The following is a 16,466-nucleotide window of genomic DNA, read 5'->3' as shown; positions in this document are numbered from 1 at the left end:
TCTCAGTTAATCTTTTTAAGCATTAAAATCGCTGTAAAATCTCTCACCTACATGTCTGTCGCCTCAAAATTGACATTCTTATTAATTTCATCACACTCTTTCCCATTCCATTTTAATGCAACGACCATTTTTTTGATTGACAAGGTTACGTGAGGTGGTCATGCAAAGACCCTATTATAGATTGTATGTGATACTAGTATGTGCGAGACATTAGCATTACTATTATCATTACGATGCCCAAATGTGTTCTAAAGTCATGACCTTGTTAAGTGGAAAGCTATTTTTGGTAACGGGTAAACCGCTAACTTCAGGTTCGATTTCCGCTCTCATGCTCTCTGGTCGTTTAGCTCATGAAACTTGGTGGGTTACGGGGAGTACTCGCTTTCCTCAACATTCGCGGCCTTAAAAAGGCCCCGTGACTTATCGTCATCCTCTGGCCTGGGGTAGTCAGTCGGGACGGAGAAAAAAAGCGACGAAGTCCCATTCAAAATTATATATCCCCAAACCAAGAGTGAATTAAATTAGAGTGTTGTTATGGTATGTGTGGGCTCCCTAACAGTCACAAATGAGTCTAGTTTTAGAATACCCGTTCCCGTGAAAATCAGTTGTCATGTCCCTGAAAATAACAGGGCAGAAGCAGTCACGCGTGACATGGCTTCTTTTGATTGGTTAAAATTGGCTGCCCCTTGTTTCTTTCGCGCGCAAAGTGTATCTAAAAATAAATCCATTTGTGACTTTGCTGGAGCAAGGCCGCAAAGTGACAGATCAACACTTATCTAATTCACTCTTGCCCAAATCAAGAACTGAGTCAGCAAAAGGGAGAGTATGTTACAGGGGATCTGTTCTATGGAACAAGATGGCGGACCATCTTTTAAAAGTAAGATTTTCTAAGTTATTTTCTGAGTAACTATTGCTACCTTCCTTTAAAAGTCTGTCGTAATCGCCGCTTCGCTTGTTTTGTTTTTTAAAAGCCGCGTAGGCCTTTAAACAACTCCGCTGACCGCGCGGAAACTGTGTTCGGCCACTACGACAAAAAGAAGTACGAACTAGGAACATGATTCAGGCCTAAACTGCGGAATTTATTTAGAGATTCTAAAATATGTGGTTACAATAAGCTCTTCTAAAATTAGTGGATACAATAGGCTCTAAAATTGTTGCAAAGATTTAAAATTTGCAGGATCTCTGTTCGAATTATTTCGTATTAGCTAAATTCATTTCCATCAAGAAATAATTAGATGTCTGTAAAACACCTGGCCCCAGTTGTTCGAATGGTGGATAGCACTATCCACCTTTTTAACAACCGAGGACTGTTCTTTAGCTGTAATTCATCAACGTTTAGGAACAAGACGAAAACGTGTTTAAAGCTACGCACAGTTTAGGAAAGTCGTAAAAGATGTAATCATCTTCTGTCCTGCGAAGTGATTATGTAATTAGGTCGAAGGTTTAGAAGTTTTATAAAATTCTGTGACCAATTGTTGGTATCTAACGATCTTGAGTTTCAATTCGAGTCTAGGACTATCGAATTGCCGTCAATAGACTATCGTAATCGGATAAATAGTCAAATTCATACGAGTCTTCTAGTCGATTGAGACGAGCTGTTACATTGTTTATCACATCTCGTCGAGTTTTCCAATAAGTTGGACACGTACTTCCGTATATTTCAACTTGCGTATGTCCTTCTGGAGTAACCAACCCCAAAGCGAAGTAATCGTCCAAAAGGCTTGCATGCTCGAGATAATAGCGAAGCAAGACTTCAGTTGAATCCGCATCAGACACAATGAAGAAGTAAAGCTTAACTATGCTATCGTCATCTTCTTGTACCATAACAGGCTTAAAGTATTGTCCTCCCGTAATGACATAAGATCCTAGGTCAGTTATTTCTCTCCCAAAGGCGTTGATGCCTACAGCTTCGAAAAACTCATCACCGATTGCACTTCGTAAATGCACGATGCTATTTACAACTTTCTCGACGTCATAAAGTTTGTTTTCTTTTGTTAATCTGCTCATTTCTATAGTAGCTGTATTCAAGATTCCCGTAATATTTAACCGGTAGCTTTCAAGTTCCGCCGTGGTTTCCACTCGTTTAATTTTCGCTCTCCAACTTTGTGCCTGCTCCAGTTTAAGCAAAATAGATTCCAAATCCCTGTCCTGTAGCCCTATTATATCTTGATCCTTAATTTTCGTCTGCGGGATTATATGCTCCGATTGTTGTTGTGTTGTCGAGATTTCTGTCAGTAATGGAGTGACTTCTTGATCAAGATCAATAAACGAATCACCATCACAGGAGTCGTTCAAGTTGCGTCTAAGTCTGCTCGGAAAGCAGCCCATAGTCCATTAATGAAATCTTCTCGAGTTTTTTTCCTTCTTGCCCGGCACCATACTCGTTGTAGAAGAATACTTTAAGTTCACCGACGCATAAAATACCTTGATAATTGAAAACGGACCGGTGAATAAACTCAATGCAAATTTCCGCAAACACGATTGAAAACAACTAACGACCAAGTCCCCTGGGTTTCGTGCAAAAATACCTTAGAAAAGTGTCGCGGTCCAAAGGGTTCACAACTTCCGGTAGCAACTTGCACTCACGGCGGACTGGTTTGCGACACATAGATCGGAAAGATAACATTGAAGAAATATCTGTTTTGACGCATGTAACATACAAGTGTGATTTTAGGACTAAACCCTAGTTCAAACCAACGCATTGCAGTGTAAACAATTTTGTCTTTTAAATTATTTAGATGTTTCCTACCCAAGACCCAGTTTCCAATTTAAATGTCTGGTCACTGCAATCAACAACCACCAACTATCGATTAGCAGCAATCTTTGGAAACTCGCAATCATGAACCTGAATCTTTCTCGTTTGTACAAGACAGTTTCGGCATAATTCATCTTGGATGAACTTGAGCAAATCTCAATTGTAGTGCGTCTATTTATTGGTGTAGCATCATCAAACGGGCAGGTGAAAATTAAGTAGACGCGACACTACAAATGTTCCAATACTGAGGAAATCTCTCCTTCTATCACCCCACACTCTTCACCCGTCACTCAAAAACAAGCGAGCGGGCTGGTGACGGATCAGCTACAGCAAAATGTTGTTTTTCTGCTCTCAGTCTATCTTTCAACAAACAGGTGACGTCAAATGCAATGGAAGTTCATTAGGTTTTATTTTCCTTGGCAAGGTTTGTCGTTACGAAACTCTCGATCAAAATGGTTCAATCCACTGTTGATTCAGTCTCGCATCTCAAGAGCTAAATTGGTGACTCAAAAGAAAAGGGGTATTAAAATGTGTCAACTCGTAATCATTAGGGATCATTTTCTACCAAAGAAAGTCTAACATTATGAAGGTAAACCATTCAGCTCCTTTTTCAAGTACGGGAAGACGGGAATAAAAAAGAAACAAAATAAAAAGACTCTTTAAAAAGTTCGCAAACACTCTCCCACGAATTTTATGTAATTTTGCTTTAGCACCTGTGAGCACTTCAAATGGTGCGTTTCGGAAACACTGCCTTTACCTAAGTGTCGAGTTCCTAGACTGTTTACGACAGTATATTTTCATCGACTTTTCCTAAACAAAATTGGTTTGGATGCCGATCTTAGTATTTGCGTATGAGAGTAATTTGACAAATTTGTATGTATAATTGTATTCACTTGTTTTGTTAATCAATTAACTAAGCTTGTTATTTTCTTTCTTTAATATCCTGTATTATCTGACTTTAAGCTGCGATGAAAAAGCAAAAAAATGAAAGGTAAATGAATGAAATGCCATATGTGAGAACTTTCTACAAAGTGATATAATCAATATTTCCTTGTGTTCATATTTATTGAATTGTATTTCACATTGATGTAAAATTAACAGGCCTTTTTGCAACAATGCTTCACGTGACCTTCTTTTCATAAACACGATGATTCTGCTGGTTCCAGGAGATTATCTTTCCAGAATTAAAAAGAGCAACTCAAAATATGTATATCGTTTAAACTGGTGTTGTTACAGTTGAAAGAAATTAACTATAAGGATTTGTGTGGGAAAAGGACGCTTTGACAACCAGATTCTGGTTGATTTTGATACAAATCCTTGTTTTTTTCTAAGTTTTCAAACAGTAAAAGTAGGAATCTGAGCTCTGTTTGTGGTGCGTAATTACAAAAAATTACACTGGAGGGCAAATGCTTTTGACCGCTCTATTCTGGCTAAGTCAAACACGATCTTTCCACTTCTAGAATTTATAAAGTCCGAGCTGTAAGTCCACCAATTATTAGTCATGTGACAAGTTTGTTGCAAATGGCCTATTTTAAACCTAAAGTTTTATATGAGCAGGTGGCTTTTCTCGTTGGAGGACGACTAAATTATTGCCAGCTCCCGTTTTAAATTTAATATTTTATTTGCCCACTTGATTTCTATTGGTCCTCGAGGAAAATGAGATCATTTATGATTTATTCAATTGACAAATTTCAGTTAGACAAATTGCACGTCTGAAAAACGAAAAAAAATATGAACAATCTAGTTTTTAGTGAGAAAATTACGATTTTTTTGCTTAAAACAAAAAAAACTTATTTGAGCTTCATATTGCAAACAGGTCAAGGTTCTTATTCCATGATTCCCTCAGCTACGGTACTTTTGTCCTTTAAAGCATGTAGTGTGAGATCTCGAGTGAAATTGCTTCTTGACAAACTATTTCGGAAACTTGATGACTCAGTAACTTAGAAAGGGGATTTTTCAGTAACTAATGAAGGTATGACAAATGCTGAAGCGAATTTCGCATTGGAAGCATTAAGTGCGATTTAATTGCTGTTCATTGCATTATAGAGGGTAAAATAGAACGCATTATCTTCAAGAGCGAATCGTATCCATGGTTTTTCGAAAAATTAATCATCTGGTTTAATTGGTGAAAAGGGAAAAGAGGGAAGCACTTCATGTCTTATGAAGGCTTAACTTGCTTTTCGTTATCCCGTTTGAATAGGATTGATGAGGTTATGTGAAATGATTAATTATGAATTTGGAGATATTTAGTGAGGATCTTTTACATTTGCGGCGTCCTGTGGGCAATACTAGTAAAGATTGATTTGTGGGCATGATATGAAAAAAACAAAAACAAGTGGAACGTTTGCTTTACACGTCTGGTAATCTAACGCCACCCTTTACAGTTTTCCGATTTAATCGAAGTGGACGATTTTTAGAGATATCATGGGGAGTACACCATCTAAGAGAGAATTTAACGTTTCAAAAGATCGAACAAAATGCAAGGCGACAAACACGAAAGATGTAAAAACGAAAGGACGTCTCGAATTTCTCTCGACAGAGCTCATGAATGTGGTTTGTTCGGAAGACCGAAACTTACAAGAATTGAAGTCAAAACTGGAAAGAGCTTTGTGTTGGACAAGCAAGCACGACACTTCATGGAGTCCAGACTTTTGCAACTCAGTAAACGAGTTATTCGTGGAGGCCCGGAATGAAATGAGTCGTTTAGCCGAACTGGGAAATTTTGTTGCAGCAGATGACATTGTGAAAAGGATTTTGAGGTTTCCAGTTGTATGGGGAGGCGAAATTTTTGAGCATTTCAAAATCAAATCTTTTCTCCGCGAACGAATTGAAAAGAAAAGTGCCATAATTCTTGCTGGACAATATCTTAAACCCGATCAATATTACAAGACGGATGATCGTCTTTATAGATTAAATTTCTTTGAAGTAAGGGACGCAGAAACTGACCAATATGTATTTACGTACTACTTAGAATGTAGCAATATTTTGCAGAAGTTTTATGTTCTCTGTTTATCGTGTTCTGGGGGGCATATGCAACTTGCAAAATATGGCAAAACGTGCCCTGCATATTGGGCAGTCAGGGAAGACATGCTGAATGATTTTATCAACAAAGAACAAAGCGCTCTGACAAAATGCAACTCCACGCTTGAGCTTAAGTGATTTGCCGATAATAGCTTCTTTTATTATGCAAAATAACCGATTGCACCTTTTCTAAAAGGAAAAAATTCTGGTGAGCAATTTATGCTGGAGAGCAAAAGCTTTTCTTAATCTTGTAAATCAGTGTTAACAGAGTCTAAAAAGGGTAAAAAATAGGCCGGAATAGGAATACATGAAATAGAAGTTAGAAATCCTTCGTTCTTGCGGAGATTCACAATAAAATTGTCAAAAACCTGCTAAAATGCTATTTTTAATATATCTTTATTATCCTTGTTGCTTCAAAACGCCAGTCATACCGTTTTAAATCACTCCAAGTATTCTTATTCCGGAATAGGGTCAATCGAACGCGCCCTTAGTAATGATGATTGTGTTTATTGTGGAGTTTTAATCGAAGTCTGGTTTGGCGTGGCAAGAAAGATGTGATGAGAGATTTGGTTGTCGATTGAACGCTGCTGATTACTGTAAAAGTATGCATTGGGTTCACATATTCTTGATATCATGTCCACGATGAGAGCAAACGACAGAGCGGCGTCAAACATGTGCTCCCTACAATAGACTAGCAATTACGCATGCGGAAGACTATTGGGCAAGCTTTGATTATGTAACAATTACACAGATAGAGAAACGTTCAAAAATAAAGGAACATTAGAGAAAGAAATATTAAAATAGTCAGGAAGTATTCAAAACTGAATATTGTTTCGGAAATGATGAAACACGAAACACTCGAATAAAGGAGCATATCTAGACCAAACCATCACAAGCAGGATATATTTTCTGCAGTTCATCTCTGACCTTTGCTGCAGGCTGCAATTTGGTTCTTTTCGACTGCGTTAGCACTGAAAGAAGCCATATTTTGCCGGTCACTATTGTCATAGAGTATGCTCAAAATTAAGGTGGTTCAAAACAATGTGTAACGAATAGTCTAAGTAAGTCATCACTTTTGTGGTAATGTATTATTTTCGCAAAAGTGCCGGTTCTGATATGCATTGGAAAGTAAAAGAAACATTGTTGATTAGACAGGATTTAAAGCCTACCTTAAATGACTATGTTAGCAGTAAAAAGCTGTATCTTTATAGCTAGCAAGTAAAGCTATGATCCTCGCAGTTATGGACGCAATTTTGACAATTGCGTAGAGAAGCCTGAAAAATTCAGGACTTCAACTGAATTTTTCAGGCTTCTCTAAGCAATTGTTAAAATTGCGTCCATAACTGATCATAGCTTTACTTGATTTCATATCCGCAGTTCAGTATATGATTCATTTCATATGACACTTCGTTCATTTTTAACTAGCAGTAGTCGTTTTTTTTTTTCTTTTATTTACTATTATTTGTCACATTTATTGTTTTGGAACCATTAATTAGTTACTTACGTTACATACAAAAAGTTCAAATTTGTTGTGAACGGTCACTTCTGAGGATGTAGGGAGCTTAAGCAACGACAACGGCGACACCAACGAGAACGTCATCTCAAAATATAAATTTACGTTGTTGTAATCGCTTCGTGACTATTTCAACGTTTTTAATATGACAAGGGTGAGGTATTTCCTCAAAGTTGACACCAGTGACAACGGCACTCCATTTTAGGAGAGAAAATGAAAATTTATCCTCAAGTGCTGACGTTCTTCATAAAACCAAAAACTTGGCTATTTCACGTTTTTGCTTTGCTGACGACGGCAAACAAATGGACAAAAGTGAAAAGCGCACGTGCAGGGCATGCAAAGCTATTGTTTTTACCCACTAAATATGCAAATTCGTGACGTTCTCGTTGCCGTCGCCGTTGTCGTTGCTTAAGGACGTTCGCGCCAAAATCTTCCTACGGTGAGATTTTCTTCATTTCTCGCATAGAGTTAGGTCATAAAGTATTTACTCCAAATATATAAAAAAAATTGGGGGTCACCGACTTCGTTTCGGAGAAAATGGCAGTGGAAAAATGCCTTAATTTCGATAAATCTGTCATAATAACGAAAGGTAGCCTCATCTGCTCATCCATCGAAGATCCTAAAAATAAACTGTTAGAGTGAAGGTTTCCGTGCATAGGTTTTTAGGTGTGGGATTTTAAGATAATTTCATGCCGCTAGGGATGTCGTAAACAGTAGAGTTCATCCTGGACGAGCGTTTTCGTAACCTCCATCCGTTGTAACCACCACCGGAATTCGATGGCACGAGGAAAGAAAATTTAAAAAAAAGATAACTTCTTACGGTGAGATTTTTTTCATTTTATCATATTTTGTAGATAGTAAGTAGAGTAAGTGATTCATGATTAAAAAAATAGGGGTCACCGATGATCCAAGGGAGTAAAATCGATGTGATTTGACGAAGCTCTTGGAAAACTTCGTTTGTCACGTTTTTGCGTGACCTGTCGGGGAAGGACTGGAATCCAAGAGAGGATCGATCGTTGAAGGGATGAAAGGTTTTTACCCCAAAACAAAGCTTTCTCGAGCATAGCAACGAAGTTTTAAGCAGTCGTCATCTTCATTTGGTTAGTATTTTGTATAATATTTCCCCATTGCCGTCATGCTCGTCTTCTGGAGTGTGGTTTTTGTGAAATTTAATCGCTGGTTTTTTCCACGCAGGTCCGCACTATTCAACGGACGAAAATACTGCTCTATTTTCACGAAAGTAAAGGATAAGAACTTCAAAAACATACATTCATTTTGAACTTAAGTTCGTAGGGTAATAAAAACATTAAAAAAAGAAACAGCCCCATTAAATTTACGCAACGGTTGGTCCTAGAGTTTTCCAAACTTTCAGCCACTACTCGATCAGCAGCTACCTTTTAAAGAGCTTTTCCATCCTCCCGCTCACTTCTCTTTAACGTTTCATGATGATTCGGAAATAAATGTGCCATTCTTTTGTCGGCCTGGAATTTTTCCCCGGCGTTTTTGTCGCCATGTTATTTTAACTAATGCTTGAACAATATTTATGAAAGTCAAGTAGACTAGTGCACGACTGATAAAAACAACGCGAACATCAGTCGTGCAGTAGTCTACTTGACTTTCCTAAATACTTTTAACCAATTTTGACTGATCACGATCTTCTCTTATCCAACGCTGTGCAAGACTTATCGTCCACGGTTTCTGCAAAGGTTTTAAAACCTCAACTTCACTAATGCTCGAAGTAATGCGTGACATATTACAGTCGCGTTACCTGCGCAGTTACGTTGCGCACAAACAATTAGCGCGAACGTCCTTAAGCTCCCTTGTATGTCGAAGTATACGAACGTCAATGTTTGTCACCGCTGTTTGGGTTTTATTTTTGATTAAACTAAGATGGCCAAAGAAAAAGATTTTTGACGTAACGTGGATCCCGTTTATTGAAAATAAAAGCTTCTAAATATTCTCAGTTGTACTTTGGCCATTTCAACTTAATCAAAAACATAAAACAAACAGCGGCTACAAACATAATGATAAAACGCATTTTACTTTGGACTTGACGTTTCGTTAGTTTCGTATGCTACAACATACATCATATATATCAAATTTGAATTTGTTTAACCGTCACTTCTGAAGATGTATGTTGAAGCATACGAAACGTAAAGTCCAACGTAAAAAATTAAGTCTACAATTACCGACCTACTTAACAATCGATATTGGCGCACGGATGTAATTTTAGGGGCGGATCCAAGGGGCTGCGGGGTTCCGTACCCCACCCTTCCTGAGATGACCTGCGGCGTTCTAATACAACTGGTATTCTGCAAAGAAAAAAGTCACAAGTCAGACACGCCATTCCATAGTGATTCACCCGCTAGCTCCAAAGAAAAATCTTGGATCCACCCCTGCATTTTATATAGAAACAAGAAAGCTTCACTGAGCGTGATATATGTAATAAGAACAAGGTACCAGTAATATATTGTTTGGAAGTGACCCGTTTATACGAAACTTATTACAAGGCATTTCCTGGTTGAACAGGACCCACTTTGTCACCCAAATGAATAAAGCTCTGTTGATGTCACTAATAAATGTTAAGGTCAATGTAAGAATCACCTCCTGCTTTAATTTACGTTTTGCAAATTACAATTCCAAACCAAACGTCACATTTCATCGAAGAATATATCTTTTTAGCGATGAATTGCTTAGGACCACCTTTTTCTTTGAGAACGCCCGGGATTAGAGGCTGGGGGACGGGCCGGCTAGAGTTTAAAAAAGCGCACAAGTGACCAGTAGCATCGTAGATATTCTTTTTCTTTGGCCATGCTTCAATTCTGAAGATGAATGTTAAAGCATTCGAAACGTCAAGCTATTAATATGCCTTTTACTATGTTTGTTACCGCTGTTTGTGTTGTTTTTGATCAAACTAATTAGTTTGATCAAAAACAACACTCACTTTCCATCATCATAATCACGCAGTCAAAAGCATCATCCTTAATAATTTTAAATTACTCCAAAATGATTCCGAGACTGGTAGAATCTTTTCGCTTATTTCATTCAAACGCGACAAAAATGTAAGTAACTTTTTAGTTAGAAGCGCGCTCAAAACTAACGAGCAACCCGGTACTTTCAAATGCGCGCGCCAAAGATGCAAAACTTGTCTTTTCATTGTTAACACTAGCCAGACATCGGGACCTAAGCGAGCTGTTAAGATCACCGATCGTTTCACATGTACCTCCGCAAATGTCATTTATCGCATAACCTGTACGTTATGCAATAAATTATACATTGGCGAGACCGGTAGACGACTAGGTAACCGATTCCGCGAACACCTTCGCGATGTTGAGAAGAATGACAAGGATGCATCTAAGCCACTCGTTCGTCATTTTAATCTCCCTAACCACTCCAAAAAAAACATGGCTACCTGTGGCCTTTCCCTACATCTAGGTACAACGGAAAGCCGCAAGAATCTGGAACAAAAATTCATCTTCCTGATCGGCACCCTTAATCCTCACGGTATTAACGAACGCTTTTCATTTAACTAATATATTCCTATTTTTCACGTTGCCATGTTACTACCAATAGCGTAGCTCCTACTCTACTATATAAACTACACGTAACCCATAATTCCTCGATTCGCTCTGACGAAGGGCTAACGTTCGAAACGTCAGCTTTTAGAATCTCTGTAAGGTGGCCAATTTACATTATCAACTCCGTTGATAAAACCAAATTTTCGATCTAAATATAGTTTCGTATTTCCTAACGGAATATTAATATGCATTTTATTATGTTTGTTACCGCTGTTTGTGTGTGGTTCTTGAAGAGACCAGTAAGCTATTGAAAGTCTCGCAGAGAAGCACAAGGTGTCCAATATCCTCTATTCAAGGAGTGCCATCTGTAGACAACAACTGTCAATCAATCAATCAATCATGCAATTTTGCCCTTCACCCCTCCCGGAGCATAGGCCACCAATGATAAATCTCCAGTCTCCTCTGTCCTGAGCTATTCTTTCAAGTAGTTGCCAAGTGTGTCCAGTCCTTTTCAAGCTTCCGCCGCTAGGTGTTCCGTGGTCTCCGTCTCTTTCTTTGACCTTGGGGGTTCCAGTTCAGGGCTTGACGGCCAATGCTACCAGGTGGTTTGCGTAGCGTATGGCCAAGCCATCTCCATCTCCTTTCGTCGAATGTCCTCTTTCACTGGCGTTTGCTGCGTCCTTGCCCATAGGTTCTCGTTGATGATAGTCTCTGGCCAGGAAATGACGAGCGACTGGCTTAGATCAGGGGCACCCAACGACCAATTTGTTGTAAAATGTATTATTATACCCCAGTTAATGAAAATAAATGTTATTAAGGCATTTTCAGGTGTTTTTCAGTGTTGCTGGAAAAACATTATCTGTTCCTTTTTCCCAGCAAGACACACAAGAAATTTCCCAGCCAGCTAGATAAGATTGGTTGGTTTCCCAGCCAGCTGATCAAATTTATTTCCCAGCCAGGAATTCCGCGCGCTTTCAAATCCCTCTATCCAAAACGACCGAACAAAAGCGACAAAACCGGGACAAAACAGGTTTTTTCCGCAAGCGCAATCACTCAATCACTCTGACCAGCCGTCTTATGTTTGTGACTAGGGAACAGGTTCTTTTTTTTTTTTTTTTTTTTTTTTTTTTTAGTCGTCCTCAGTTTTCAGAGTTTCTACAGCCAGTTCGGATTGAAATGCTAGGAAAAGTCAGTAATTGCCAGGCAAAACCTCTATCAATAACAAAATTTCCCAGCCAGCTCATCGAAACACCTGTATTTTTGCCAGCCAGCAAGATTCCTCTGGGGAACAGATAATGTGAGGAACAGATTCGTTGGGTGCCCCTGTTAGATGCATCTTTGAACTTTGGAACAAACTTCCAAACGACATACGCTCCTGTGAGAATCTAAGTCTTTTTAAGCATAAACTTAAAACCTACCTTTTCAAGAACTACTATTGTAATCATTAGGAAGATCAATTTTGATTTTCTATGCTTTTAAATTTAAGTTTAATTAACACATTTATCTTAATTCTTATTTTTTACTCTGTAAAGCGCCTAGATTATTACTGGATAGGCGCTATAAAAATGTTATTATTATTATTATTATTATTATTATTATTATTAGCTAATCGATGAACAATCATCGAGTATTATGGAGTAACCGATTAGTTTCCGATGATCGATTTCTATCGATTTGCAACGTCCTGAATCCCTCACAGTTTTCAAATTTGTGCCATTAGTTTAATTTGGGATACTTCACATGATATGGTGTCAAAGATACAGAAGAAGAAATGTAGCAAATTATTTCGTTTTTTAATTGGAAAAGAAACAGTCGGTTTTAGACAGTCATGAGATACGAGAATTTTTCAGCCTGTCGTAAATGAGATAATTGAGTTGGTCAAATACCGCAAATATAGAGAGACAGGAATTTTATCTGCCTCAGACCCGGGGTGCTTACCATTTATTCAAATAATCCGGATGGAATGATCGTTGCGTAAAGGTAAGCGATTTTCCGAATTTATTGACCAACCGGATAAAAATGGCGCTTACCATTTACTACCTGACATTCCATCTCGCATATTTACTCGATCTTGTGAGAAAGGGCCTGGAAACGGAATGATTCTCGCAAATGGTAAGAGAATTTCCCGAATTCCATTAAAAGTGGACTATCTCTGGAGGTTGTCCACAATTTCCGAAACGATTTTCCGGAAAATTGCCTTTCCATTTGACCTCAGATTTTTTGGCTACATGGTAAGCACCCCCAATGTTCAATCTCTCTCTCTCTCTCTCATGCGCAAAAAGGAAGAGCGCTATTGTAGCTTCGATTGCTTCGAAATGGGTTGGAAAAAGCCTCACTCACAACCAGGGCCTATCTTCTTTTCAGGGAAAGGATGAAGGGAGACCCTGGAAATGAATGCCTTCAAAGGTCACGGTTCATTTGCAACGACGTGACACTTATCATGAATGCAAATGACGTGATTCACTTGGTCAACTCCAAGAACTTCCGAGTAAAATATATTGTAGAATCACGCTTCTGATGACGCTAACTTTTGCAAAGAAGATTCGTGCTCTTTGAACAACACTTGAACTTGTACAAAATAGGAAACTTTGAATCTAATAACAGACACGTGAGTGATGTACTCAGCGAACGTCAACATGTCACGTCACAGTTTTCAATAACGGGCGTAAAAAGTACGTAAGAAAATTAAAGACATGCAGCAAATTAAAATATTATTCCTTTTTAAAAGCAACAGTGATACTTGCATTTACAAAACTGAAGCAGAGTAGCCAATGCTGGGTGAAATTTTCACGGGCGTGACTTGGCTCACTTGGACTGATTTCCGGGTGTAACTGATGTCATGAAATAATTCCATTGTACCTTGAACTCTAAATAATAATAGTAATTTTAGGAGAACAGTAAAACATGTTAAAACAGCCGTAATTGCACGAAGAAATGATGACCATTCGTGCATTGTTCGTTCGTGGGCCCCATGAGATGTGATTCGACGGCAGAAATTATTTCAAGCATAAATCTTCGGCTCAGACGCCTTTGCAAAGGAGACTCTTTTATCTGCGAGAACAACATGGGGCACTGTTGCTCTTGCGTATGTAAAAACAGAAAAGACTTCTTAAACGTGGAAATTGGTAATGACTGGGTCTATGTGGAGGATTCTGAAAGCACTGAGATCGAGGACGACCAAGGAAGTCAGACATTCAATCATGACGAAGATCTCGATGAACTCTTGTCCGATATTGAAGACGCTCTTACATGGCCAAAGCGACAAATTAGCTTCCCAAATTCAGCTTGTATCGAGTCATTCAACGCCATGTTGTGCATGGCGACCTCAATAATGTCACGGCTAGCGACAAAAGAGAGATTCGACGAAGCAGACGAAGTTGCAGAAGCCTTATTTGAGCTTGCTGATGCCTGGGGCGACAGCGTGTTTGAAACTTTACGAATCAAGTTTTTCACAAGAGAGGAAATTTCTCTCGGGAGGTTCGTCGCTACTGCTGGACAGTATCTAAAACCAGAACCACTTCAGGAATGCGACGACGAATCGAACGCTAAACTTTATTTCTTTATTGTGTTTGACACTGACCTTGAAAAATACATGTGTACTTACCATTTAGAGCGGTATCGCTATTTTGGAAACAGCATAGCGGACATGTTTTATATTTTAAAACTTAAGCCACGGAGAGGAAAACTTGATGTTAAAACTTATGGACGGAAATGTCCCTCATACTGGGAATTAAGGAAAGATGTTCTGCAAGATTTCTCCAAAAGAAAACGTTCGATGAGCTGTACATGAGAACATATTCACTTACATAAACGTTGAAATCAACTCGACTCAAGTTAGGCCAATAATCCCACTGTAATCCAGTACTTCAACAAATATCTTTGGGGTTCTTTTAATATTTGTAAAAAGAGTTAGAATTTGTATTTTGATAAAGCTCTAGAAGAGCAAACCGCGATTTTTTCTCTCTTTTCCCCGTCTTCTTCGTTGCCTAGTGCCTAGAATCCTTGCTGTTAATAGTCAACCGGGAGTTAAGCTTATCCGGTTACGTTTTGTCTTTTTTGAAGGACTAAAACGCCGAAAATTGGATACGAGAAATTTTGTGACTTACGTAAATTTACGGAGTTTGGAAATAATGACTGCTGGAGGAAGTCGTGTACACCAGAGGTTACTAAATACAAGAGCTTCTACTGACACAAACTTGAAACGATGCACCTGTGAACAAATGAGAAGTGAACAAAGCCAAGAAGTGTCGTGACTGCCAGGGGAATGACTGTCATGACTTGTTGTGTCGTCAAACGTGACCTCCAAGCGACGTTTTTCATATCGTTGGTAAAATATTCAAAATCTCGGCCCAACTGACTATGTTCGCTGGAGAGTTGAAACTTTTTTTCACAAACGATCCACCGTACATCGGGTTTCATTTATCGATCTAAGAGTTCTGGTATATATTTTGGCAGAAATTATTTGATGACCCAGACATTCTGACCTTTTTGCAGATACGGCGGCCATTTTGATTTCTATTGTTTCAAATAGCTATTATGGAATGCCCAGGGGGTAAATCGATATTTTAATATCTATTATAATATTTAAATCTATTATATTTATCTCTTATATTTAATATCTATTTAATATCTATTATATTTTGATATCTATTATGGGATGCTCAGGGGGCAAATTAAAACCCTGGTAATGGGGTATGCAGGTGAAAGACACTTTTCGACCAAAAAAACCAGTGTTTGGTAGTAATACAATTGAAGCTTTCACTGCGACCACCCTGGTGAGCGATCATCTCTAGTTACGATCACCAATGTAAAACGTCACTTGAACTGTCTAATAGCCCTTTTCACGGTTAGTTTTTCTCATTTACATTACAATACAATCTAGCATGTATGTGAGGCAATGTCGGACTATTTTGTAATTTTAACCCGAAATTGCCTCGCATCCACGTTAGATTACATTGTAATGCAAATGAGAAAAACTAACCGTGAAAAGGGCTATTGAAGCTCTCGTAAGTGACAGCGACCACCTACGCGATTAACCAACGGGATTTTCGCATTGTTTTTAAGTTCTCTTGAGTGACCACTCAGAGACTCATCTATGACGCTATGTTAACACTTTAATAAAAACACAACCCACTGCGCTGAGAATTTGAAAGAATCGTGACAGACTTGCAGTCTCCCTTTCATGGATTCGTGGTTACAGATAATTACGAAACCTTCAATTCACAGTTTTGCTTTAACGAGCAATGTGCTTGAGTGATTTACCCCTTTTGCATAATATTAAAGGTGGTTTCTTGAACATGTTTGCCAGCAATGGCTGGTTTTCAATAAAACTCCAGTTGCGAATCAGTATTGCTTGAAGATTCCACACTGCTGGGTAAGCTTTTACTTCGTGTAGAAAAATACCAGTAAGCACAGATGACGTAAAAAAAAAAAGAAACCAAAGCCATGAAACAATGCCTAGCCAAAACACAATTACTAATAAACATTAGTATCACCCAACTAGTGAACTAATGCAAATCCTGCATTTTGATTGGCTACGCTACTAGAGGACTATTAGTAATAGTCCTCGAGTAGCGAAAAGCGTGACGCTTTCTTTCATTTTATTCCCAAATAAATATTTCTTTAACTTGCATTTTCTCACTTTATTATTGCCTTTTCT

General features: G+C 38.5%; 2 protein-coding genes across 2 annotated transcripts; one reads left to right on the top strand and one right to left on the bottom strand.

Moving 5' to 3' along the window:
* Nucleotides 1-1,040: 1,040 nt before the first annotated feature.
* LOC137992979 (uncharacterized) lies at nucleotides 1,041-3,010 on the bottom strand. Its single transcript, XM_068838614.1, has 2 exons — nucleotides 2,529-3,010; nucleotides 1,041-2,424 (listed from the first exon to the last, which is right to left on the bottom strand). The coding sequence occupies exon 2, from the start codon at nucleotides 2,326-2,328 to the stop codon at nucleotides 1,516-1,518; it is 813 nt and encodes a 270-aa protein (XP_068694715.1). The 5' UTR covers nucleotides 2,329-2,424; nucleotides 2,529-3,010; the 3' UTR covers nucleotides 1,041-1,515.
* A 10,612-nt stretch (nucleotides 3,011-13,622) lies between these two features.
* On the top strand, nucleotides 13,623-15,400 carry LOC137992978 (uncharacterized). The gene has a single exon (XM_068838613.1). The coding sequence runs from the start codon at nucleotides 13,779-13,781 to the stop codon at nucleotides 14,595-14,597; it is 819 nt and encodes a 272-aa protein (XP_068694714.1). The 5' UTR covers nucleotides 13,623-13,778; the 3' UTR covers nucleotides 14,598-15,400.
* The last annotated feature ends 1,066 nt before the right edge of the window (nucleotides 15,401-16,466 follow it).

Source organism: Montipora foliosa, chromosome 2 (assembly GCF_036669935.1).
Source record: "Montipora foliosa isolate CH-2021 chromosome 2, ASM3666993v2, whole genome shotgun sequence".
In the NCBI taxonomy this organism is placed as follows: Eukaryota; Metazoa; Cnidaria; class Anthozoa; order Scleractinia; family Acroporidae; genus Montipora; species Montipora foliosa.
This window is presented reverse-complemented; position numbering and strand designations above follow the sequence as displayed.